We start from the raw sequence: 25074 nt of genomic DNA on the forward strand, positions 1-25074 counted from the left end.
CTACAAGTATGATCCAAGGAGCAGCAGCCGCAGCAGCACCTGCAAGCTCTTTAGAAATGTAAAATCTCAAGCCCCATTCTGCTGCTGCTGCTGCTGCTAAGTCGCTTCAGTCGCGTCCGACTCTCTGCGACCCCATAGATGACAGCCCACCAGGCTCCCTCGTCCCTGGGATTCTCCAGGCAAGAACACTGGAGTGCAAGCCCCACTCTAAATCTACCGAATTTGGAGCCTCCGTTTTTTCGAGTTGCCTAGATGAAGCATTGATGTATATGATTCATGTTTTGTGTTTGATGAATTAGAGAAGAAAGAAACCTAAAGTCGTGCTTTTGTTATTGTGTTTAGTAAGGATACTGTTTTCTGAACGGATGGAATATTATAGGTAGGAGATGAAAATAAACTTTCCAAAGTTTTTAGTAGTTTTGAAGTGAAGCTTGAGTTTCTGCTCAGGTGACACGCTGGCCCTCACCCTCTCCTTCTCCATATATGTTTTTGGTTTTGATTTCTGAAGTGTAAGAATCAGCTTTCCGTTTTTACTTTGGAGAAAGCCTAGTGGATCTTCATGATTTACTTTTTCCCCATCTGAAGATGTAATTCTGACAAAAAAGCTGAGTATACGTGCTCATGGAGGCTGCAGACTCTGTTTTTTGTTTTGTTTTTGGCCTCACCATGCAGCCTGTGGGATCTTAGTCCCCAGATCAGGGACAGAACCAAGCCCCCTGCATGGGAACCACAGAGTCCTCATTACTGGACCACTAGGGAAGTCCCTGCTGATTGTTTTGACTCTCAGGTTCACTCATCCAAGGACCTAAAGGTTGTCCACCGAGTATTCCCTTACAAGGCATTGTTTAATGTGACTAAGGTAGAAATGGATACTAATAATTCCAACAGTTAACATTTATTGAGTGCATCCTGTGTACCAGGAACTGTTCTTCATGACAGAGGCTTGTAATGAATTGTATTTAATACATGCATTGTCAGTTAATCCACAACAGACATGGGAGGTGGTTCTACTTTTCCCCATATTATTAAAGAAGAAAATAAGGCATAGAAAAGATTAACCAGCTTAGAGTTACATAGATTAGATCAGATCAGTCACTCAGTCGTGTCCAACTCTTCCCGACCCCACGAATTGCAGCACGCCAGGCCTCCCTGTCCATCACCAACTCCCGGAGACCACTGAGATTCACGTCCATCGAGTCAGTGATGCCATCCAGCCATCTCATCCTCTGTCGTCCCCTTCTCCTCCTGCTCCCAATCCCTCCCAGCATCAGAGTCTTTTCCAATGAGTCAACTCTTCGCATGAGGTGGCCAAAGTACTGGAGTTTCAGCTTTAGCATCATTGCTTCCAAAGAAATCCCAGGACTGATCTCCTTCAGAATGGTCTGGTTGGATCTCCTTGCAGTCCAAGGGACTCTCAAGAGTCTTCTCCAACACCACAGTTCAAAAGAGTCAATTCTTTGGTGCTCAGCCTTCTTCATAGTCCAACTCTCACATCCATACATGACCACAGGAAAAACCATAGCCTTGACTAGACGAACCTTTGTTGGCAAAGTAATGTCTCTGCTTTTGAATATGCTATCTAGGTTGGTCATAACTTTCCTTCCAAGGAGTAAGCGTCTTTTAATTTCATGGCTGTAGTCACCATCTACAGTGGTGGGACCGGATGCCATGATCTTCATTTTCTGAATGTTGAGCTTTAAGCCAACTTTTTCACTCTCCACTTTCACTTTCATCAAGAGGCTTTTTAGTTCTCTTCACTTTCTGCCATAAGGGTGGTGTCATCTGCATATCTGAGGTTATTGATATTATCTCCCGGCAATCTTGATTTCAGCTTGTGTTTCTTCCAGTCCAGTGTTTCTCATGATGTACTCTGCATATAAGTTAAATAAACAGGGTGACAATATACAGCCTTGACGAACTCCTTTTCCTATTTGGAACCAGTCTGTTGTTCCATGTCCAGTTCTAACTGTTGCTTCCTGACCTGCATACACATTTCTCAAGAGGCAGATCAGGTGGTCTGGTATTCCCATCTCTTTCAGAATTTTCCACAGTTTATTGTGATCCACACAGTCAAAGGCTTTGTCATAGTCAATAAAGCAGAAATAGATGTTTTTCTGGAACTCTCTTGCTTTTTCCATGATCCAGTGGATGTTGGCAATTTGATCTCTGGTTCCTCTGCCTTTTCTAAAACCAGCTTGAGCATCTGGAAGTTCACGGTTCACATATTGCTGAAGCCTGGCTTGGAGAATTTTGAGCATTACTTTACCAATGTGTGAGATGAGTGCAATTGTGTGGTAGTTTGAGCATTCTTTGGCATTGCCTTTCTCTGGGATTGGAATGAAAACTGACCTTTTCCAGTCCTGTGGCCACTGCTGAGTTTTCCAAATTTGCTGGCATATTGAGTGCAGCACTTTCACAGCATCATCTTTAACTTTCTAGCAAATGGGCAGCAGGAACTTCTGGGATAAAGAAAAGGCATTTCAGTAAAACCTTTTCTCATTAAAAAAATTTTAAGTCATTTTTCAAGTATATAACCATAGCATATTCATGTATGATTTAGATATTCAGAATAAACGTCCCTTTGTTCATGTAGAGGAGTATATCTTAAAGCCTGTTTCACATATAAAGTATTTAAAACTGACAAAAATAAGTGTATGATTTTGTGTTTGAGCTACTACTGTATGACCAGTATTTATAGTGGGTCACATTTTCCAAAAGGTTTACTGTGAAAGGCAACGAAACCTCCCACCCACATTTTGTGTGTAATTAACTTAGTAAACTGTATTTTTAACTTAAACTTGCTTATAAAATGAATGTTTGTAGTTTAGTTTTTAAAATTGGTAGCTCTCTTATTCCAGTGTTTATTTCTGATCAGATCTAACACTCAGCTTTAGATATAATGCACAGTTCATCCAGATTTTCATACTTGCCATAATTGGTTTCTGGGCCTACTCATTGCTCCTGTGTCTGTCTTATATGGTACTCCTCTGCTTCAGTCTCCTTTCCTTGACAGAAATAAACAGGTATACTACAGGTCCATCTTTGATACTTCTTTGCTTTATCACTCCACCGCCCCCCTCCCCATCTCTAATCTTAAAAATTTCTCAAAATCATCTTCCCTGTGAATTGGGGCACCCTTGTCCAAACAAAAAAGTAAAACAACCTCACCTCCTCGCAGTCATTAGCTTCCAGTATCGTGTTGGAATGTTTTTAAGACCAGGTTAGCAAATGGCCCTCATTGCTCCATGTTTTCTCAGAAATATCACTTCACCCCTAAACTTGGAAGCCATTTACTCAGGAGTAAAATGTGTGTGTGCTCAGTCGTGTCCATTTCTTTGTGACTCCATGGACTGTAGCCCACCAGGTTTCTCTGTCCATGGGATTTTTCCAGGCAAGAGTACTGGAATGGATTGCCATTTCCTTCTCTAGGGGATCTTCCTGACCCAAGGATCAAACCCAAGTCTTCTGCATTGGCAGGCAGATTCTTTACCACTGAACCGTGAAGGAAGCCTTAGTTTTTAACAGAACAATAGACCTATACAGGATTACAGAATAGACATAACTGATAGACTTATTAGAACTACAGGAAATAGACTTACTGGAAAATGAACATATGGAAAATTTCCAAGAATCAAGAGAGTCTTCCTCAAATTAAAATTCTACTATGTCCAGTTTACCACACTAATTCAGTTAAGTTCAGTTGCTCAGTCATGTCCGACTCTTTGCCATCCCATGGAATGCAGCACACCAGGCTTCCCTATCCATCACCAACTTCCGGAGCTTGCTCAAACTCATGTCCATCGAGTCAGTGATGCCATCCGATCATCTCATCCTCTGTCGTCCCCTTCTCCTCCTTCCTTCGATCTTTCCCAGCATCAGGGTCTTTTCCAATGAGTCAGTTCTTCGCATCAGGTGGTCAAAGTATTGGAGTTTCAGCTTCAGCATCAGTCCTTCCAGTGAACATTCAGGACAGATTTCCTTTAGGATGGACTGGTTGGATCTCCTTTCAGTCCAATGGACTCTCAAAAGTCTTCTCCAACACCACAGTTCAAAAGCATCAGTTCTTTGGCGCTCAGCCTTCTTTATAGTTCAGCTCTCACATCCATGGAAGTGATGTGAAAAACCATACTTTGTTGGCAAAATAATGTCTCTGCTTTTTAATATGCTGTCTAGGTTGGTCATAACTTTTCTTCCAAGGAATAAGCATCTTTTAATTTCATGGCTACAGACACTATCTGCAGTGATTTTGGAGCCAAAAAAAAATGAAGTGTGTCACTGTTTCCACTGTTTCTCCATCTATTTGCCATGAAGTGATGGGACCAGATGCCATGATCTTAGTTTTCCGAATGTTGAGTTTTAAGCCAACTTTTTCACTCTCCTCTTTCACTTTCAAGAGTCTCTTTAGTTTTTCACTTTCTGCCATAAGGGTGGTGTCATCTGCATATCTGAGGTTATTGATATTTCTGCCTGGAATCTTGATTCTAGCTTGTGCTTCATCCAGCCCAGCATTTCTCATGATGTACTCTGCATATAAGTTAAATAAGCAGGGTGATAATATACAGCCTTGATGTACTCCTTTCCCTAAAGACAGGTATAACTGACTTGTTAGATTTTTCTTTTCACAAAAATTTTTTGAGTGCTTGTTGTATGCAGAGTATAGCTTCTGTCTTCAAGAAGCTCGAAGTCTTATAGGTAACTCAGTCAAATAAACAGACACTGTATTTCACGTAGTTTTAGTTGTACAACCACCCCACCCCGCATACATTTAAAGAGCTGAAGTTGGAATAATATTGGTGGCATGGCAGAGTTTAATTGGCAGCATGTTTTTTTTCTTAGTGGTACTTGAAAAGTCTTTTATTGATGATAAAGGATATTGACTAATTCAGTGGAGTATGTTCAGTAATGACAGTATATAGCAGGTACAAAGATAACACAGAGTAGAAAGTTCTTAATGTGGAGGAGTCAAGGGACCTTACAAGGGAGGTTATGAGGATGATGAAAGAGGAATAGAGAGGGACAGCATATGAGGAGTAAATGGTGTGTTTAGGAGACAACATAATCTTCAGTAATGCAGGTATATAAAGTGGGAGGAGAGACTGCTGCCAGATTATGCTAGGTCTTGTATATCACTTGGGTGGAATGATTTGAATTTTATCTTGCAGATGATGATAAAGCACTGCATGATTCTCCCCTTTCTTTTCATTGAAGGGTTTATGTACCAAAATGTTCAGAGTTACAGTTTTGAAAGGAAAGGTGGATCCAGAAGGTAAAGATGGAAGCACAGTACCATAGGGAATTATGGTAATTCCCAGTTGCAATAAGAACTTGACTCAGGCAGTGGCAATGGCATTAAAGAAGAAGGGATTTGAAAAATGTTTAGCAGAAATCATTGGCAGAATTGGATGCTGCTGCTGCTGTGTTGCTTTAGTTGTGTCCGACTCTGTGCGACCCCATAGACGGCAGCCCACCAGGCTCCCCTGTCCCTGGATTCTCAAGGCAAGAACACTGGAGTGGGTTGCCATTTCCTTCTCCAATGCATGAAAGTGAAACGTGAAAGGGAAGTTGCTCAGTCGTGTCTGACTCTTAGCAACCCCATGGACTACAGCCTACCAGGCTCCTCCATCCATGGGATTTTCCAGGCAAGAGTACTGGAGTGGGGTGCCATTGCCTTCTCTGGAACTGGATGAGGGATATGAAATAAGAAGGTGTTCAGGAAAGTTGTTGCCTCTGATGACTGGGACCACTAACTGTGATAAGCACTGCTGAGATTAGATTAGGCAGGGTGGGGGAAAGGAGACAATACTTCAGGTATGTTGAATTTGAGGGACCCAAGGGACATCAGATGGAAGTAATGTACAGTAAGAAGTTTGAGATATGGATTAGGTGAAGGTGTGAGGGCTTGAGGGGTAAATTTGAGATTGGAAGCATCACTAGGTAGAAGTTGAGGCTGTAGGAGTGGAGCAGATTACAAAGGCCGAGTTAGAGGAGGGGCTCCTGATAGGGGGTCCTTGCCCTCCCTAAGGAGTCGATGGTTATAACTATCTATATTCATCTTTTTTTTTTTTTAATAGTCTATCTGAGAACATTCTAAGAAGACATAAGTGTCCTGAGCTGTGTGTATTAGTTTGCTGCCATAACAAAGAATGAGTGACTTAAACAACAAAAATTAATTTTTTCACAGTTTTTTCGGGTACAAGTCTGAGATCAGGTGTTGCCAGGGTTATTTTCCTTGTCGACCTTTCTCCTTGGCTTACAGTGGCCATTCCTGGCGTCTTCGCATGGTCCTCCCTCTGTACATATACGTGTCCAGGTTTCTTCTTCTTGTGAGGATATTAGTCATACTGGATTAGAGTCTACCCTAATGATCTCATTTTAACTTAGTCATCTCTTTAAATACCTTATCTCCAAACATTCAGTTACTTGGGGTTAAGACTCCAAAATCACTGCAGATGTTGACTGCACCCACAACATTAAAAGATGCTTGCTTCTTCGAAGAAAAGCTGTGACAAACCTAGATAGCATATTAAAAAACAGAGACATCACTTGGCTGACAAAGGTCCGTATAGTCAAAGCTATGGTTTTTCCAGTAGTCATGTACGGATGTGAGAGTTGGATCTTTGATGAAGAAGACTGAGCGCCAAAGAATTGATGCTTTCATATTGTGGAGTTGAAGACTCTTGAGAGTCCCTTGGACAGCAAGGAGATCAAATCAGTCCATCCTAGAGGAAATCCATCCTGAATGTTCATTGGAAGGACTGATGCTGAAGCTGAAACTCCAATACTTTGACCACCTGATGTGAAGAGCTGACTCATTGGAAAAGACCTTGATGCTGGGAAAGCTTGAAGGCAGGAGGAGAAGGGGGTGACAGAGGATGAGATGATTGGATGGCATCACCGACTCGAAGGACATGAGTTTGAGCAAACCTGGGAGATAGTGAAGGACAGGGAAGCCTGGCATGCTGCAGCCCATATGACTGAACAACAGCAGGACTTAAGCATATGAATTTTAGGATGAAACAGTTCAGCCTCTCTCATTGTCCAAGGGTCCATGACACAGAAAAGGTTAAAAGCCCTGGTGCAAGGTAAAAGGTTAATCCTTGAGAGCAGGAGTAGAAAGTTTTGGTTAACCAAGCGATTAATTCATTTAATTAGGATATTTCTTTACCCAAGAGTATTCTGGTTAATTAAAGTCTTAGAGTTTACCAATTCATGTTCATTGGAATACTGCTTTACCTACTTTATACTTAAGTTTACATGCTGTGGTGAAAATAATTCCAGTGTACTGCTTTTAAGGGCCTTTTCTTTAAGACAAAATAATTTGAATCAGAGATTATGTAGAGAAAAGTTGATTACTTTGGGAAATGTAACAAATGCAGAAGATTGCTTTCAAATTAGAAATAAACATAAGTGCCTCTTCATTTTATTTCAACAAAAATGAGGTTACTGTGCTGTAAAGAAACCATCTCTCAACTGTGATCATTGCAGTGTAATAATCTTTATTTTAAAACTTATTATTTTAGTTTTTGAATACTTAATATTAAAAATAAAATTTATGTAAGTTTGTATGTGATACTTCTGTATTCACTGCTGAGATTAAATAAATGTAATATTTTGTCATATTTGTCTCAGATATTTTATGAAATAAGATGTTGTTGGTATAGATTCCTCCTCTCTGCTTCCTTAGAGGTAACCAGTAAGCTGAAGTTGGGATGTAATATTCCCCAACCCTATACATATTTTTATACTTTCATTAAATGTGTATGAATCCATAATGAATTAAATAGTATTAAAATATGTGTGCATAGTAACTAGGTTTTTAAAGTAATTCTTTTGAGATTTATCCATGTTGATACATGCAGATCTGGACTATTCACTTTTAACTGCTGTCTAGCAATAGTAAATATTTCACTGTATGAATAAGCTGTAGTTTACTTCCCTGCTGAGAGACTGTTTAATCTACCTTTTCCTGCGGCAAGCAGTGTGATGATAATTATTATCCCAGTACACTTATGTGCTTATTAGGTACCAGGCATTGTCCTAAGTGCTTCCATACTCGAGCATCCACTGAGATAGGAACTGTTAGCACACATTTTACGTATGAGGAAACTGAGGCAGAGAGGTTAGTAAGTCACCTGAGGTCACATATATAGCTAGTGAGGGTTCCTGTACATGTCTGCTCGTGATATACATGAGAGAGTTTCTCTAGAGAAGATAATAAGTGTAATTGCTATGTATGCACATTTTCAACTTTAGTAGATATGACTAAATTCCCCAGAGTGTTTGTATCAGTTTATAACTTTTGCTGGCAAATATGTAAGAGCTTCTTTTTTTCTACTTCTTTGACAATACTTGGTCTTACCAGACTTGACCTTGTCAATTTAATTGAGCTAAGCAATATTTATTTTTAATAATTCATTGAAAAATTGCTTCTTTCAAAAATCAATACCTAGAAAACCCAAGTGCTTTCTTTTAGGAAGTGTGCTGTTTTGAGTGAAGTATTTTTAAAGTATGGCGCTTCTCTGGTGGCTTAGTGGTATAGAACCCACCTGCAGTGCAGGAGATTGGATCCCTGGGTGGGGAAGATTCCCTGGAGAAGGAAATGGCAACCTACTCCTGTATTCTGGCCTGGAGAATCCCATAGACAGAGGAGCCTGACCGGTTCCAATCCATAGGGTTGCAGAGAATCAAACATGACTGAAGTGATTGAGCACGCATGTATGCACACACATTTTTAAAGTATACTTAGAGGCTTTTCTCTGAATTTGAATATGAAAAAAAAGACAGCTTTCTCTCTCAGCATTAAACTTTTATCTCCTACAAATCTGTGAAATGTGTAAACTTTGGTACCTTCATTTTAATGATTTTTACCTGGCCCACGTTATACCTTATAACATTATACCTTACCTCTGGTTCCTTATTTTTCTTGGGGTTTTGCTAAGTTTCTTCCCAAATTCCATGAAATATAATGTTGTTTAATGTATGAAAAAAATGGTGTACCTCTGTGTACTGGATACCTCTCCTTGGCCCTTCCAGATCCACTTTACTCCTATGTCTGCCCGCTCTGTCCCTTAAAGGTTGACCCTGGTAGACTATCTGTGGACTATTAACCTTTGGTTTGGCCCGTGGTACAGAGAGGCCTGGTGGGCTACAGTCCATGGTGTTGCACAGAGGCGGACATGACTGAGCAGCTAAGCACACACACGGTCATGGGGCTTCCTGCTTTGTGCCTCTTGTCCTGGTTTGATTATTTACAGCGGCTTCTATCACGTTTAGAAGTAGCTCTGTTTGGATGAGAAATGATATGATCACCCTAGCCAGTGGGGAGAGGTTGGCAGATGTGTTAGGCTGACTCCATCCTCAACTGAAGATCGCAGCTCCTGTCAGGTACCCTCCCAACACAGGTCTCTCTCCCGGTACTAGTAACAGTTCTTCCCTTGTGTTTCTTCAGTTCTAAGTGTGGCAACAGATTTCTGTTATCACTCGTCCTAGAATATCATACTGTCCTTTCTGGTTTTCCTGTATTGTTCTTGTATCTTTGTAAGTAGACCCTATAATAAGTAAACTCTCCTTTAGTTCAGTTCAGTTCAGTCGCTCAGTCGTGTCCAACTGTTTGTGACCCCATGAATTGCAGCACGCCAGGCCTCCCTGTCTATCACCAACTCCCGGAGTTCACTCAGACTCACCTCCATCGAGTCGGTGATGCCATCCAGCCATCTCATCCTCTGTCATCTCCTTTTCCTCCTGCCCCCAATTCCTCCCAGCATCAGAGTCTTTTCCAATGAGTCAACTCTTCGTATGAGGTGGCCAAAGTACTGGAGTTTCAGCTTTAGCATCATTCCTTCCAAAAAACACCCAGGGGTGATCTCCTTTAGAATAGACTGGTTGGATCTCCTTGCAGTCCAAGGGACTCTCAAGAGTCTTCTCCAACACCACAGTTCAAAAGAGTCAATTCTTCGGCACTCAGCTTTCTTCACAGTCCAACTCTCACATCCATACATGACCACTGGAAAAACCATAGCCTTGACTAGACGGGCCTTAGTTGGCAAAGTAATGTCTCTGCTTTTGAATATGCTATCTAGGTTGGTCATAACTTTCCTTCCAGGGAATAAGCGTCTTTTAATATCATGGCTGCAATTACCATCTGCAGTGATTTTGGAGCCCAGAAAATAAAGTCTGACACTGTTTCCACTGTTTCCCCATCTATTTCCCATGGAGTGATGGGACTGGATGCCATGATCTTCATTTTCTGAATGTTGAGCTTTAAGCCAACTTTTTCACTCTCCACTTTCACTTTCATCAAGAGGCTTTTTAGTTCCTCTTCACTTTCTGCCATAAGGCTGGTGTCATCTGCATATCTGAGGTTATTGATATTTCTCCTGGCAATCTTGATTTCAGCCTATGCTTCTTCCAGCCCAGCGTTTCTCATGATGTACTCTGCATAGAAGTTAAATAAGCAGGGTGACAATATACAGTCTGGACGTACTCCTTTTCCTATTTGGAACCAGTCTGTTGTTCCATGTCCAGTTCTAACTCTTGTTTCCTGACCTGCGTATAGTTTTCTCAAGAGGCAGGTCAGGTGGTCTGGTATTCCCATCTCTTTCACAATTGTCCACAGTTTATTGTGATCCACACAGTCAAAGGCTTTGTCATAGTCAATAAAGCAGAAATAGATGTTTTTTTGGAACTCTCTTGCTTTTTCCATGATCCAGTGGATGTTGGCAATTTGATCTCTGGTTCTTCTGCCTTTTCTAAAACCAGCTTGAACATCTGGAAGTTCACAGTTCACGTATTCCTGAAGCCTGGCTTGGAGAAAAACTCTCCTTAAATTACCTAATTTTAGCATATCAGCTCTTTGCTGATTGAACCTCTACTAATACACTATATTTGACTTTCTATATTTTAATTAAATAAGTCTTTAAGGCTATTTAAAACTAGGTTCAAAGTAGTAGTAACATGAATATAAGCACATTAAGTACTCCTTAATTTTCATATGGTACTTGTAAGTTGTTAATGTTAGATATCTTTTCATCTTTTCAGATGAAGTTGGAGCCCTTGTTTTTGACATTGGATCCTATACTGTGAGAGCTGGTTATGCTGGTGAAGACTGTCCCAAGGTCAGTGTAATGTTAGAGTTAATCAGATATACAGGAGCCATTCATGCAGAGTTAAATTCACGCAGAAAGTCTGACTCAAATATGGTAAAAGACATTAGTTGGTGGGAATGACTCCTTGATAAGAGTATGTAAAACTTGCAAATCATGTTTTTGACTCTTCCAGGTGGATTTCCCTACGGCTATTGGTATGGTGGTAGAAAGAGATGATGGAAGCACACTGATGGAAATCGATGGTGATAAAGGCAAACAAGGCGGTCCCACCTATTACATAGATACTAATGCCCTGCGGGTTCCGAGGGAGAACACAGAGGCCATTTCACCACTGAAAAATGGGATGGGTACGATAGTTTTTCCTATGGATTTGATTGTAAATGTAGAGTATGTATAGTATATTTCAGATATAAAGCAGTGGCTGCTTATAAGTTGAATATCAGCTATCTTCTTGTTTTTATTCCATGAACTGATGTTCCAGGCACTGAGAATACAAAGATGCGTAAAACATGTTTCTTTTTCTAAGAAACTTATAGGTATAGAAGGTAGATTTGTGTATATAACTGTGTTTGATAAGCAGTGGAGTTACAGAGGAGAGATATTTAACTCTATGGGGGTCGGAGATGGTTTTCACAAAGCAGGTAACTGTGCTGAATCTTGATCACGGAATAAGAATTAGCCTGCCTGACAAGTCTGGGTAAAGCAGAGCAACCAGCATGTATGAAGAGATGGTATTGTGGGAGAAACTTACATGTTTGGAAATGTCATCAGTTAAGTATGGCTATAACAGTAGGTGCATTAGGGCCGGTTGCAGGAAAGGCAGGCAGAGAGCAATCATAAAAGGGCTTGGAATGCCAGGAGTATATCAAGCAGGTAACTGAAATATTACCCTAAAGGAATTTTTAAACAGAGATGTGAAACGCTCATATATGCCAAATGGAAAGATTATTCTAACAGTAATACATAGGCGTGATTGGAGAGAGATACAGGAAGATCAGTTAGGGAGGTGAGTCCAAATGAGAAATGAAGAGGTTTTAAATTTTAACACTGATGGCAGAGATCCTGAGGTGGCTGTCTGAGATATCCAGGACAAATGGTTCTAAGAATTTAAACTTTCAAAAGTTTAAAAAAAGTTTCCTAGATTTTTGGAGTTACTGAATAAGGGATACCATGCACTAGGGAAGGGGCAAGCTTTATGGTCTTAAAAAGCAAATGTCCACTGTCACTCTTCAGTTCAGTTCAGTCGCTCAGTCGTGTCCGACTCTTTGCGACCCCATGCATCGCAGCACGCCAGGCCTCCCTGTCCATCACCAACTCCTGGAGTTCACTCAGACTCAACATCCATTGAGTCGGTGATGCCATCCAGCCATCTCATCCTCTGTCGTCCCCTTTTCCTCCTGCCCCCAATCCCTCCCAGCATCAGAGTCTTTTCCAGTGAGTCAACTCTTCGCATGAGGTGGCCAAAGTACTGGAGTTTCAGCTTTAGCATCATTCCTTCCAAAGAACACCCAGGGCTGATCTCCTTCAGAATGGTCTGGCTGGATCTCCTTGCAGTCCAAGGGACTCTCAAGAGTCTTCTCCAACACCACAGTTCAAAAGCGTCAATTCTTCGGCACTCAGCCTTCTTCACAGTCCAACTCTCACATCCATACATGACTACTGGAAATAGGTCCAGTTATTTACTAAAAAGGATTCACAAGATTCAGCGTGTAATGGTACCCATAGCTAAGATTTATTATGCCAAAAGGATACATAGCAGAATTGGCAAAAGGAAGAAAAGGGCATGCAGTGCCCAAAGGAAAGCAGCACAAGCTTCCAAGCGCTTACAGTGTAGTCATAAAGGATGTGCTTAAACCTTCCAGCAGCGAGGAACATGTGTATGTGGTCTATTATACGTGCTCAGTTATATCCAACTCTTTGTGACCCCATGGACTGTAGCCTCCCAGGCTCCTTTGTCCATTGGATTTCCCAGGCAAGAATACTGGAGTGGGTTACCATTTCTTTCTCCAGAGGCTCTTCCCGACCCAGGCATCAAACCTGTGTCTCCTGAGTCTCCTGCATTGGCAGATGGTTTCTTTATGACTGAGCCACCTGGGAAATCCATGGTCTACTAAGGGAGCACATTAAAGACTCAGCACTCTGCTTCACACTTACAGGATAGCTGTATTATAAAGACAGACAATAGCAAGTGTGATGAGGATATAGAGAAACTGAAACCTCCATATCTATTTCTGGGAGAGAACATAAAATAGTACAGCAGCTTTGAAAAATAGTTTGACAGTTTCTTAATAGATTAAATATAAATTCACCTTATAATCCAAACAGTTCACTCCTAGGTATCAGTACAAGAGAACTGAAACCTATGTCCACACAAATACTTAAATGCAAACGTTCGTAGCAGCATTATCCATATTAACTGAAAGGTGGATATAGTCCAAAGGCGCATTGTTGGATGAATGGGTGTACACAGTGTGCTGTATCCATAAAATGAAGTCTTAATACTATTTGACACAAAATAACTGATACAAGTCAAAATATCAGTTGGGTTTTGATAAACCCCAAAAGCCTTATGCCAAATGGAGGAAATCAGATGCAAAATTCCACATAATGTGGAATCACTTACTCTAATATGGAATGACCAGGAAAAGCTAATTTATACAGACAGAAAGTAAAGTAGTAGTTGCTTGGGGCTGTGGATATTATGAGAAGTGACTGTTAAAGAGCATACAGTTTCTTTTTGAGGTGATGGAACTATTCTAAAATTATGTTGTAAAACGAGTCACACAACTGTGTAGCTTTACAGAAGAAAATCTCTTCATTGGACACATAAAATTCATTATATCTCTGTAGAACTGCTAAAGAACTAGAAGGATATTTTTTGTTACAAATATTTTATTTCTTATATTATCCTGATACTTGGAATAAATAACTATCTTTTGGATTCAGAAAAAAAAGGACTCAGTACCCATGGTTTTTATTGGTGACTGGTCATGTAGGTACCTTGTGCCCAACATGTTCCAAAACCCCAGACTCCCAGTATAAACCACACTGTTTGTATAAATGGTTTAGGCACAGTGATCTACTCTTATTTGGGGAAAGTTTTATATCAGTGTAGGAAACTGTTTACCAGAGAAGTTCCCAGATGCCAGCCAAGGGTCAGCCTTGCAAGCAGGCCTTTCTCAAGTTTGCTAAGTTAACTCTTTCTGCATAGCAAGTGAGTTTATTAGTTCAAAGTGTTTGAGTATAGATGCTGGTTTAATAAGCAAGTGAGAATGATTTTAAGACATGGAATTGATTTTTTTTTCCACCCAGAGTTTGGGATGTGAAAACAGGATTGAGGGTGAGATTCCTTATGGAAACTTACTCTGTATTTAACCAGTAGAGGTGCCTATGAAGGGGAGTGAGATGAACAATTAGAGAAGTAGGAGAAAATTCAGGAGAACACCAAGAAAAGAAAAAATTCGAGAAGTAAAGAAGTCCTGTGAGTCTCATTGTTCTTAACTGTGGTATTGAGATTTATGCTAAGAAGGGGAAAGAGAAGGTAAAGCTATAGAGGAAGTGCCTTGACCAAAATGTCCCATTCTGGACTTACCCCGGTCTGCCTGCCAGTGCAGGGGACGCGGGTTCAATCCCTGGTCCAGGAAGATTGCACATGCTGCAGGGCAGCTAAGCTCACGTGATGCAGCTACCGAAGCCCGTGCACCCTAGAGCCTGTGCTCTGCAACAGGAGAAGCCACCACCACAGTGAGAGGCCTGAGCGCTGCAACTAGAGAACAGCCCCTGCTCACCAAAAGTAGAGGAAGCCCATGGGTAGCAACGAAGACCTAACACAGCCCCCAAAACAAAACAGTGAATTAAAAAAACTCACCCTGATAGGCCTATAAAAATATTAATATGATGTACAAATGATGCCATTTCTTTGTTGGTCTGTGGCAGAAAAAGTCTGTAAACTCAAATCAATGGTATCAGTAATTTAGAGAGGTTAGATGAGATTACAGATGCAAAGGATCCACTGGATTTACCTGTTAGAAGATCATTAGTGACTTATGCGAGCAGTTTCAGTGTAATGTTTTAATGGAAAGCAAATTGAAAACATATTCTTCTTTAAATTTTTTATGATGTTTTTAGAGTCTTTTTTCATACAGATTATAGCTGTTAGCTCCAAATCATGCAATTCTGTTTCCTCTTAGAATTTGAATTGTGTTTTGGGCTTTATAGTTAGTACTTAACCGAATACTATTTATTTCGTATTTTAGGTCTGTTAGATACCTTAATTTTATCTGGGTCAGGTCTAGGGGTTATGGTACTGTTGGGGCCGGAGGAGCCATATCTAGAAGACAAAGCTAATGTCTATATGAAGTACTGTTTTATGAGGTAGAGCTGTAAAATAAGTCAATTCTGTATATTAAAGTATTAGTGCTAAACCATTAGAAACAGTCTCTCGGAAGATGCTGTATTCATCTTCAAGTAAGTATTGTTTTCAAGGTATTTATCTTATATTCTAGTTGAAGATTGGGATAGTTTCCAGGCTATTTTGGATCATACCTACAAAATGCATGTCAAATCAGAAGCCAGTCTGCATCCTGTTCTCATGTCAGAAGCACCGGTAAGACAAACTTTTTCAAGTTTTCTAGGTTGTTTTTTTACTCATTTTACTCTTTTTCTCTAAAGAAGTATAGAAATTCATATTTTGAAAATGAGGGAAAGGGGGATTCTTTTTTAAATACTCTTTCAACTTTTATTATTTCAATAATAAAAACACTCAAAGAACAACAGTAAAGCACCCTCTGGGTTCTGGCGGTTATTTATCTATTTTTTTCCAGGAATTGAATATCTAATTTCCTTTGACTGCTTCCCATTTTGGTTCATGAATTGTCCCTTATCCCTCAAGGGCAGTGTATATCTGCTTTTATACTCAATCTTAGGAGTGACTAGATTCACTCTTAAGATTTAATACTTCATGTTTATAAGAATCCTGATTACTCTATATTTTGAAAAGTCTATAGTTTCTAGAATTCATAGCAGCAATTTTACTTTTCAAATAATAAACTTTATTAAGTTTATTACAAATACATAGAGATAAATGTTGTAAAGATATTATGAAGATTTTCCATGGTAATTTAATGTTTTACATTTTTGTTAATACAGTACTGAAATGAATTTTAAGATAAATCAGCATTTTAAACAATAAGTAATTTGGATGTCTTTTTCCCTCCTCTCAAGTGGAATACCAGAGCAAAGAGAGAGAAACTGACAGAGCTAATGTTTGAACACTACAACATTCCTGCATTCTTCCTTTGCAAAACTGCCGTTTTGACAGCGTATCCTTGAAAGAGTAATACTCAGCTTCTCTTCGTGAGTAACTGTGGTGTTGCGAAAGGTGATGTGCTCAGTAGGAAGACAGGAGTCAGTTCTTGCTTGTCAGAAGTTGAGGAGGTTGTCCCCATTGCTTTTTAGATACCTGTCTTTCAGTATTTCTTACTGGAACTGATGTGCACGAAAGTGTGAGAGGGAGATGGGAAAGAAACACTCAAATTCTGCTTGTTAATTTAACAAAGTTTTTAAAAAATTGTGTTTTTAGAAGGGGAATGTGAAGAGAAGGCCTAGATGAGTTCAAAGAGTGTCATTTCCTTCCTCCTCTCCAATACCTGAGAAAAGTGGAAGTTGTAAATTCATTTAAGATTTAATCACCAAATATTTTTTATGAGCATATTAAGGGACAGACAAGGAAATATTATGTCCTGACCTCAAAGAATAATGTAATATTCTTGTTGAAAACTAAATAACAGATTTAAATAATATTTCAAAATAGCACGGGCAAAAGTCATAAAGAAGTACATGATTCATTTGAAATTTTAAAATAGCAATTATAGTTCAGTGGAGGAAGATTGAAGCCTTACAGACCTTGTAAAGAAAAGAGAATTTTGAGACTTCCCTGGCAGTCAGTGGTTAAAGACTTCGCACTTCCAGTGCAGGGGACATGAGTTCAATCCCTGACTGGGGAACTAACATCCTGCACGCCATGTGGCATGCCCACCCCCCCGCCCACCCAAAAAAAAAAAAGTGAGGGGATTTAGTTGCAAGGTGAAGGGGAAGGAGTCCTGTATTTAGAGTTCAAGTAACAGTGCTTATAAACTGATCTTGAGTTAGGTACTTCACCTTTTACACATTTATCCTGTATACCTCCCTGGATCGCCATAATAGTCAAGTGGATTTTACTTGTGTGAGAATCACTGTGGTAGCTGTAATCTAACATTTGTCTGTCGTGCTGTGTCTTGGAGATGACTTTAGCAAAAGTGTGGAGGTGGAAAGGGTAAGCATTCCTCACAGTGAGTTTAGAGTTGAAGATTTATATTCAGCTTTAGTGAGAGTTGTAAAAATAGGTTTAGGTCAGACTGTGGAAGCCTTGCATGTTGTATTTTAAAAATGTGAACTTTAGACTTGAGAAAACCATTGCAGGTTTTGAGTAGAGGATGGAGAGCACTAGCAGACTCTCTGTGTGCATTATCTCATTTCATTTTCATAATAACCCTGTCAAGAGTCAAGAGTCAAGATAAGCAAACTGGTCCCAGTCCACAGCTTGAAAATGGCAGTTATGAATTTGAACATAAGATCTGTTTGGCTGCTTCCTTACAAGGAGTATGTAAACGGAATTGGCATTATTTTTTAACTTTTTATTATAGAAAATTTCTTATGTAAAAGAAGGTAGAACATTATATTGAACTGCCATGTGCCCGTCACCCAGGTTCAGTCATTTTCAACACAGAGCTAAGTTGCATTAGCTATATAACCATATCCACTCCCCCTCCTTCCATGGTTTTGAAATAAATCCCAGACATTAAGCATGTCTCTCTAAAAGATTTCACCATGTCTTTTTTTTTTTTAAAGATACAGCCACAATTTATTTAAAAACAAACAAACAAAAAACATATTTGAATCGGTACCCAAACAACAAGGATCATACACTGTATTTGTTTGATGTGTCCCTTGGGTCACTGGTCTAGATTGTAACCACTGCCTCACCCCCTGCTTTTTTCCATCTTGTAATTATCTGGTAAAGGAAGTAGATTGTCCTGTAGAATTTATAACATTTCTGGCTTTTGTTGACTGGTGTTTTTTACTATGTTCTTCTAGCCCAGTGGTTCTCAAGCTTTTACACCTAGAGCTTTTATTTATGTGGATCATATCGGGATATATTTGCCATATTAGTAATTAAGCTTAAAAAATTATATTTGCTTATTTTAAGTAAATTAATAATAAGTCAGTTGCATGTTAATGTAAATAAAATATTTTAATGTCAAATAACTGTTTTCCATAACCAAAGGTATTAATAAGAAGAGTGGCTTCATTTTGCAATTTTTCAAATCTCTTTAACGTTGGACTTAATAGCAGAAGTTGGATTCTCATATCTAGCCTTTAGATTCAGTCTGCTGTGTATCATATATGAATAGCCTCTGGAAAACTCTCTTGTACATTCATGAGAGAATGACAGTGAAAAGGGCAAATAACATTTTAGTATTATTCTAAAGATTGTTTTGACTTCTCAAACATGGTCTTGGGATTCTTTTACACTTTAAAAAATTACTGGGGGACTTCCCTGGTGGTCCAGTGGTTGAGACTCTGCCTGCCAATGCAGGGGACACAGGTTTGATCTCCAGTCCAGACAGATCCTACATGGCACAGAGCAGTTAAGCCTGTGTGCCACAACTACTGAGCCCATGTGCTGCAGCTACTGAAACCCGTCTGCCCTAGAGCTCATGGTCCGCAGCAAGAGAAGCCACCGCAGTGAGAAGCCTGCACAGCACCATGAAGAATAGCCCCCGCTCACCACAAGTAGAGAAAGCCTGAGCGCAGCAACAAAGACCCAGCTCAATGAAAAATAAATATATAAATAAAATTATTAGAAAAACAAGACACTGGAAAAGTGCAAGAAAAAACACTAAGGATACCACAGAGCTTTGGTTTTTATAGGTTATAGCTATCAATATTACTGTTTAAGAATTTAAAACTAAGACTTTTAACATTTTCTTATTAGTTTAAAAAAAAAAAGGATAGATACATTAATGTCAACACAAGTAACAGTTTTATGAAAAAAATAACTTTTTTCAACTTTTGTTTTAACAAAACAAAAACATTAGTGAAGAGATTAATGTTTGTTTTATCTGACTTAACTGATAGCTGGCTTCTCATCTGCCAGCCTCAGGCTCTGCCCTCCTGACACCTCAGTTTGAGAGGCAGGCTTTAGCTAGCTGTCTGCTGGCAGAGCTGCATACTTGTGGAAAATTCATTTAGTTACAAAGGTAGCAAAATCATTGGTGCCCCTCATTTTTCAAGAATGCATTATTCTCCTGTTCTCTCTGCATTTTATTGGTTCCCCTGAAGTCCTGCATTTGAATAGTTCAGTTGTCAACCAAACGTTCGGGTAGATTCTACACTCAGGTTTTGTGTTTTGCCCATTCTGTGGTTCTCTTGCTTCCAGAGTTTCTACCTTTAATGTCCAGCTTTTCTTCCAGCCCTGAACTCTCTGTGTAGACTTAGGTGGTAAGGCTGTAGTTCTTTACTGTTTTCTTGAGCTGTAGCCTGGAAGCTGGGAAGCACTTTCAGGAGAGGAGGCTGCAGACTTGCAGTTCTTACTCCTTCAAGTTGCAGTTTCATGAGGATTAGTTTTGGCTGAATTTTGACTACTTTTAAATACTTTGCAGTGTTTTGAAATGGTCACTGAAAATAATTTGTCCAGATTTTAGAACTGTCATCTATAGGAGGGCTTACATACTTTTAGTCTGGTGTTACTGTATCACTTTGTACTAATAGAGATAAAATGAGTGTTTATATATATAGTCCACCAGAGATCAATGAAGTAGCAGTAATAGCAAAGACAAATTATTAACCTACCTTTCTGGCCACTTATTCTCAGAGCTCTTTTCTCTGTTCATTCCTGCCCATGCCTTGGTTTTCTGCTCTTAGTCTTTCATCTCTCTTGACATGTTCTTTCTGATTTTGACATGTTCTTTCTGATTTAACTGTTGCCTTGACTTCAGATACCACTTATACACTGACCAATTCCAAATCATATCTGTATCCCAGATTTTTCTTGTGAGCTCCAGGCCCATGTCCAGCTGCCTACTAGAACTTTTTCTATTAGTTATTTGTTTAAGCACTTTAAACTCAATATATCCAAAATTGAATTCATCTTCTCTCCCGTCAAATTTATTCCTTCTCCTTTGTGTCTTATCTTACTCCCAGTTGTCTAGACCAGAAATCTTTCTCATTAATCCTTCAGATTAAGTAGTAATCAAGCCCTGTGTAATCCAGCCTCCCCTGACTCCAATCTAAACCCACAAATCCATTTATTTCTCTGTGCACTGCCATTATATTAAGTGTAGCCGTTCCTCTTGCCCATTATTCACACTGCAGCTCTAATCATCTTTGTTGATTGCCAACCTGCTGATTTAAGCCCTAATCATTTCCCACAGTCTTGCCTTTCTTATTCTTTCAGGCTCTGCTGAACTGGCTCTGCACTTCCCAGACCTCTTCCTGTGCTCTTGCCTCCTGGCCTTCCCACATGTTTCAACTCTTCACCATGCCCCCCTCCTCAGCTTTCACTTGGGTTTCCTAGGGATGGGTTATACTCCTTTATACTCTCCCAGGGCATCCTGAACTGTTCTTTGTATAGCTTTATTGGTCTCCTCTTCACTAAACAGGATATCCTTCAGGGCACAGACAGCTTTGTTTCACCCCTTTGTTCTTCTGTGCTTAAGGAATGCTAGTAAGAGACTGCTTCCCTTCTTTATTGAGCACCAGACTCATCACTAGGCACACGATAGATGCTCAGTAAATGTTGGATGACCCAATGAATGACTGCACTCCTAAATGTCGTTTGTGATGTTCATGTCATGTAGGCCTTCTGCAGCACAGAACTGTGGAAAATGGGATAAATTCTTTCTGCTGATATTCACTGGCTGTTGAATCTACCTGGAATAGCTCTTCGTATTGAGCTGGGAGAGATGATAACTGCCACTCAGCTGCCAAACTGCTGAAATGGTTCTTTAATCCTATGTGAGAATGGTTTCAGTTTTTAGCTCAGATGGCACAGCCTCCCACTGCTCTTACCAAGTTTCTGTAGATTTTGTTAAATGCTTCTCAATTTGTTGGAAGCCCTTTTGATCTGTGCCAGAGACTTTGAATAATTGTGCTAATTTTGACCAGCTTAACAGATGTCTGTCTCTGGGATAAAGGTTTCTCTGACTTTCTCATACCACCATTCTGAAAGTCCTGCCTGTTGTCATTTTTTTTTTAAACCAGAGTTATTATTTGATATCAACTTTCATCCCTGTGTTTACTTTAACACATTTTTAAGCCATGATGCATGTTTTTAAAAAGCCATAATAAAAACCTTCCCTTTACAAATAAACATTATTTTAGGAACCTTGATACTTTCTTTTCCTTAATGCTTTAAACTAGATTTGCTAATGGTCGTTCTACTGGGCTTATTTTGGACAGTGGAGCCACTCACACCACTGCAATTCCTGTTCACGATGGCTATGTTCTTCAGCAAGGTAAGTTTTTAACCAGGGTTCACTGAGGACAGAGATCATGAAATAAAGCAATGACTTGGGCTATCAAAGTCGTTTCCAAGTCATGTTTTTTTTTTTAAATCTGTAGTATATAGTGTATATTTAAAACTGATGCATGGCTTCATTCATGCTTGGAGGATACTTCCGTTAGTTCTACTTGAAAGAACTTAATCGTGTAAAAACACAGGAAATTCATCCCAAGGAGCTTGGATGGAATGCTTTCTTACTGAGTCCTGTGTAATCTGTTTCATAGGCATTGTGAAGTCCCCTCTTGCTGGAGACTTTATCACTATGCAGTGCAGGGAACTCTTCCAAGAAATGAATATAGAACTGATTCCTCCATATATGATTGCATCAAAAGTAAGTGATGATTGAATCTTATTTCTGGGGCTTACCTTCAACTCCGCACCCCCATGTTGTGAACTCTTAACCTAGCACTTGTTCTTGGCACTTAGGAAGCTGTTCGTGAAGGGTCTCCAGCAAACTGGAAAAGAAAAGAGAAGCTGCCCCAGGTTACCAGGTCTTGGCACAATTACATGTGTAACGTAAGTAATCCTGTTCTCGTCACAAAAGCATTATATAGGCTGTAAGTCTTTGGACAGAGTATGAGCATTTTATATTTTCAAACATATTTTTAATGATATTTGCAAACAAAATTAATAGCTTTTGTCAGGGGCTGGGGGAAGGGTATGCTTTTCATGCTTGTCAGATATCAACAAACTACTCTGTATTCATTTGGATTACTGTGGTGAGACCTGAAAGGAGCTTTGGGGTAAAAACAAACTAGTGTGGCTCCGTTAACATTTTCTTTGTTAAACTTGAGTCAGCTATATAAAAAAATGTATTATTGTTTATAGCAAGGAGCCAATGAAAGGTTTTCTTTACTGAAAATCCATCTCTGACCATGAATGACTTACTAATGGGGGAGAGGTTAGTAAAACAACCTCTCACAGCACAATATGCATTCTTTTTTTTTTTAATATTTGTTTATGGCTGTGCTGGGTCTTTCTGCTGCACACAGTTGTGGCGAGCAGGGGCCCTCTTCACTGGATGTGTGGGCTTCTCACTGCAGTGGCCTGTCCTGTTGTGGAGCACGGGCTCTAGGGCGTGGTGACTTCAGTAGTCGCGGCTTGAAGGTTCTAGAGCACAGGCTTGGTAGTTGCACGGGTTTAGCTGCTTTGATGCATGTGAGATCTTCCCAGATCAGGGATCGAACCTGCATCTTCACATTAGCAGACAGAGTCTTTACCACTGAGCCACCAGGGAAGCCTAATATGGCAGTGATGTAATATATTTGAATATTTGACAAGTTTTTTACACCCAAGGATAAAGATTTTTTGTGGGTGTTCGATACAAGGAAAAATTGTGAAGATGATTAATAGCTGTACCTAGACCTTAGAAGATTTTTCCTTAGCAGCTCAGAGGTCCTATGTATTTCACTGCATGTTTTGTAACTGTTTTATACTATGTCAGTCATTAAAAGTACCATAAGATACAATGTATATGCATTTTATGTATGTATATTCAGTTAATGAAGTCTTGCTTTTAAGCTTATTTTAAAGGGAAAAACAGTAAATCAACTATATTCCAATAAAAAAATTTTTTAAGTAAAAAAAAGTTTTATTATGCAGAACTGTGATACAAGGGTTTCCACTTATTTTTATCTCATCATTTTTTTTTCCCATAACAGTTGTAATTTAAATGTTATATAATTTAGTTCATAATACAGGTGTTAAGAATTAAGTTTCTTGATGCTCAGAGTCCTTGGCTGGGTAGATTTATACGCTTGAAATGAGTTAGCCATCCAGGAACGTGGTCCAGTTTCATTAAGAAAAATGTTTTGGATGGGAAAGGGAAGAAAAAGAAGAAAAATGTTTTGAAAATAATGTTATGAAAGTATAGATTATAAAGACAGATCTCAATAATCTTGTTTCTTAACCTTTTTTTTTTTTTAATTCATAGTGTGTTATCCAGGATTTTCAAGCCTCAGTACTTCAAGTATCAGATTCAACTTACGATGAACAGTATGTTTTTTTGTTTTTTTTGTACAAGACTTAAAACTTAAACTGTATACTTCACATATATATAAAACTGAATCAATTTGCTATACACCAGAAACTAACACAACATTGTAAATCAACTATGCTTCAATTTTTTAAAAAAACTGTGTATTTCGTAAATGAGGAGAGAAATTGATTTGTTTAGTTAAAAATTTGTAGAATATGCTTAACTGGTCTAAAGATAAAAGGTTAAATACTGAATAACATTTTGAAAGAAAATAAGGTTTTACCATTCTGCTTTCTTACAAGCTGATAATTCCTCAATATTGTTTATAATAGATTGTAATTCTGAAGAGGATGTTTGTCTCTGTTTAATATTGTCTGATACACTTTCAGAGTAGCTGCACAGATGCCAACTGTTCATTATGAATTCCCCAATGGCTACAACTGTGATTTTGGAGCAGAACGGTTAAAGATTCCTGAAGGATTATTTGACCCTTCCAATGTAAAGGTATAAAAGTTTATTTCATAATCACCCTGGTTTTTTCCTTTAAAGATCTCTTGTAATTACAAAAGCTAAATAAGACTATAAACTTTTTTCTATGTGCTTTATGGTTTGAAGGTCTTCTGTGTGACTGCTGGTTTCTGTTTTGTTGTAGGGGTTATCAGGAAATACGATGCTGGGCGTCAGTCATGTTGTCACTACAAGTGTTGGAATGTGTGATATTGATATCAGACCAGTAAGTGCCACTCTTGTTTATGGCATAAGGGTATCTTTTAGGGCAAACCAGTGCCCCCGGTATTTATGGCCATCATTTTTTTAAAGTTGGCAACTTTGGCCACTGACTCTGAAGTCCATTTTATGAAAGAATATGTAAAAAAAATGAAGTTCTACTAGAAAAGGGAAAATGCAAAACTCAAAAGCTGTCGTGTCCAGTGTAGTTAGCTTTTGGCCACGTATGGCAGTTCAACTAAAATAAATAGAAATTTACATTTCAATTCTTCAGTTGCACGAGCCACGTTATAAATGTAGATAGAACATTTTCATCAGCACGGAAAGTTCTTTTGGACTGTGCTGGTCTAGAGATTTCCTAAAATGTGACAAACCAAACTATATTAGTGGTTTTAGTGTATGTAGTACAGATTTACTTTTTAAGAAGGTGTGGTTTAAATTATGTAACTTTTACATGGAGTTTAGATATAAACTTCGTATTTTTTTTACTTTGCCAAGGTTTTTATTTTTTCATCAGTTTGTTTCTTGCCAAGTTTTAAGGACTGACTCCATATTCTGTACCTCTTCCCTGGTGGCTCAGATGGTAAAGAATCTGCCTACCAATGCAGGAGACCCAGGTTCAATCCCTGAGTTGGGAAGATCCCCTGGAGGAGGAAATGGCA

The 25074-nt window shown here is 39.2% G+C and overlaps 1 protein-coding gene across 2 annotated transcripts in view; it reads left to right on the top strand.

Moving 5' to 3' along the window:
- ACTL6A (actin like 6A) overlaps positions 1-25074 on the top strand; it is a 31362-nt gene that overhangs the window by 1020 nt on the left and 5268 nt on the right. For both annotated transcript variants that reach the window (XM_086395229.1, XM_086395238.1), the window contains exons 2-11: positions 11038-11114; positions 11278-11452; positions 15611-15711; positions 16329-16426; positions 21567-21661; positions 21933-22039; positions 22135-22224; positions 23642-23703; positions 24076-24190; positions 24339-24419. In XM_086395229.1, coding sequence (XP_086251355.1) covers positions 11038-11114; positions 11278-11452; positions 15611-15711; positions 16329-16426; positions 21567-21661; positions 21933-22039; positions 22135-22224; positions 23642-23703; positions 24076-24190; positions 24339-24419 — 1001 coding nt within the window. The remainder of the gene's footprint in view (positions 1-11037; positions 11115-11277; positions 11453-15610; positions 15712-16328; positions 16427-21566; positions 21662-21932; positions 22040-22134; positions 22225-23641; positions 23704-24075; positions 24191-24338; positions 24420-25074) is intronic.

Source organism: Bos grunniens, chromosome 1 (genome assembly GCF_055505025.1).
Source record: "Bos grunniens cultivar Pamir isolate PY7600 chromosome 1, Bosgru_T2T1.0, whole genome shotgun sequence".
In the NCBI taxonomy this organism is placed as follows: Eukaryota; Metazoa; Chordata; class Mammalia; order Artiodactyla; family Bovidae; genus Bos; species Bos grunniens.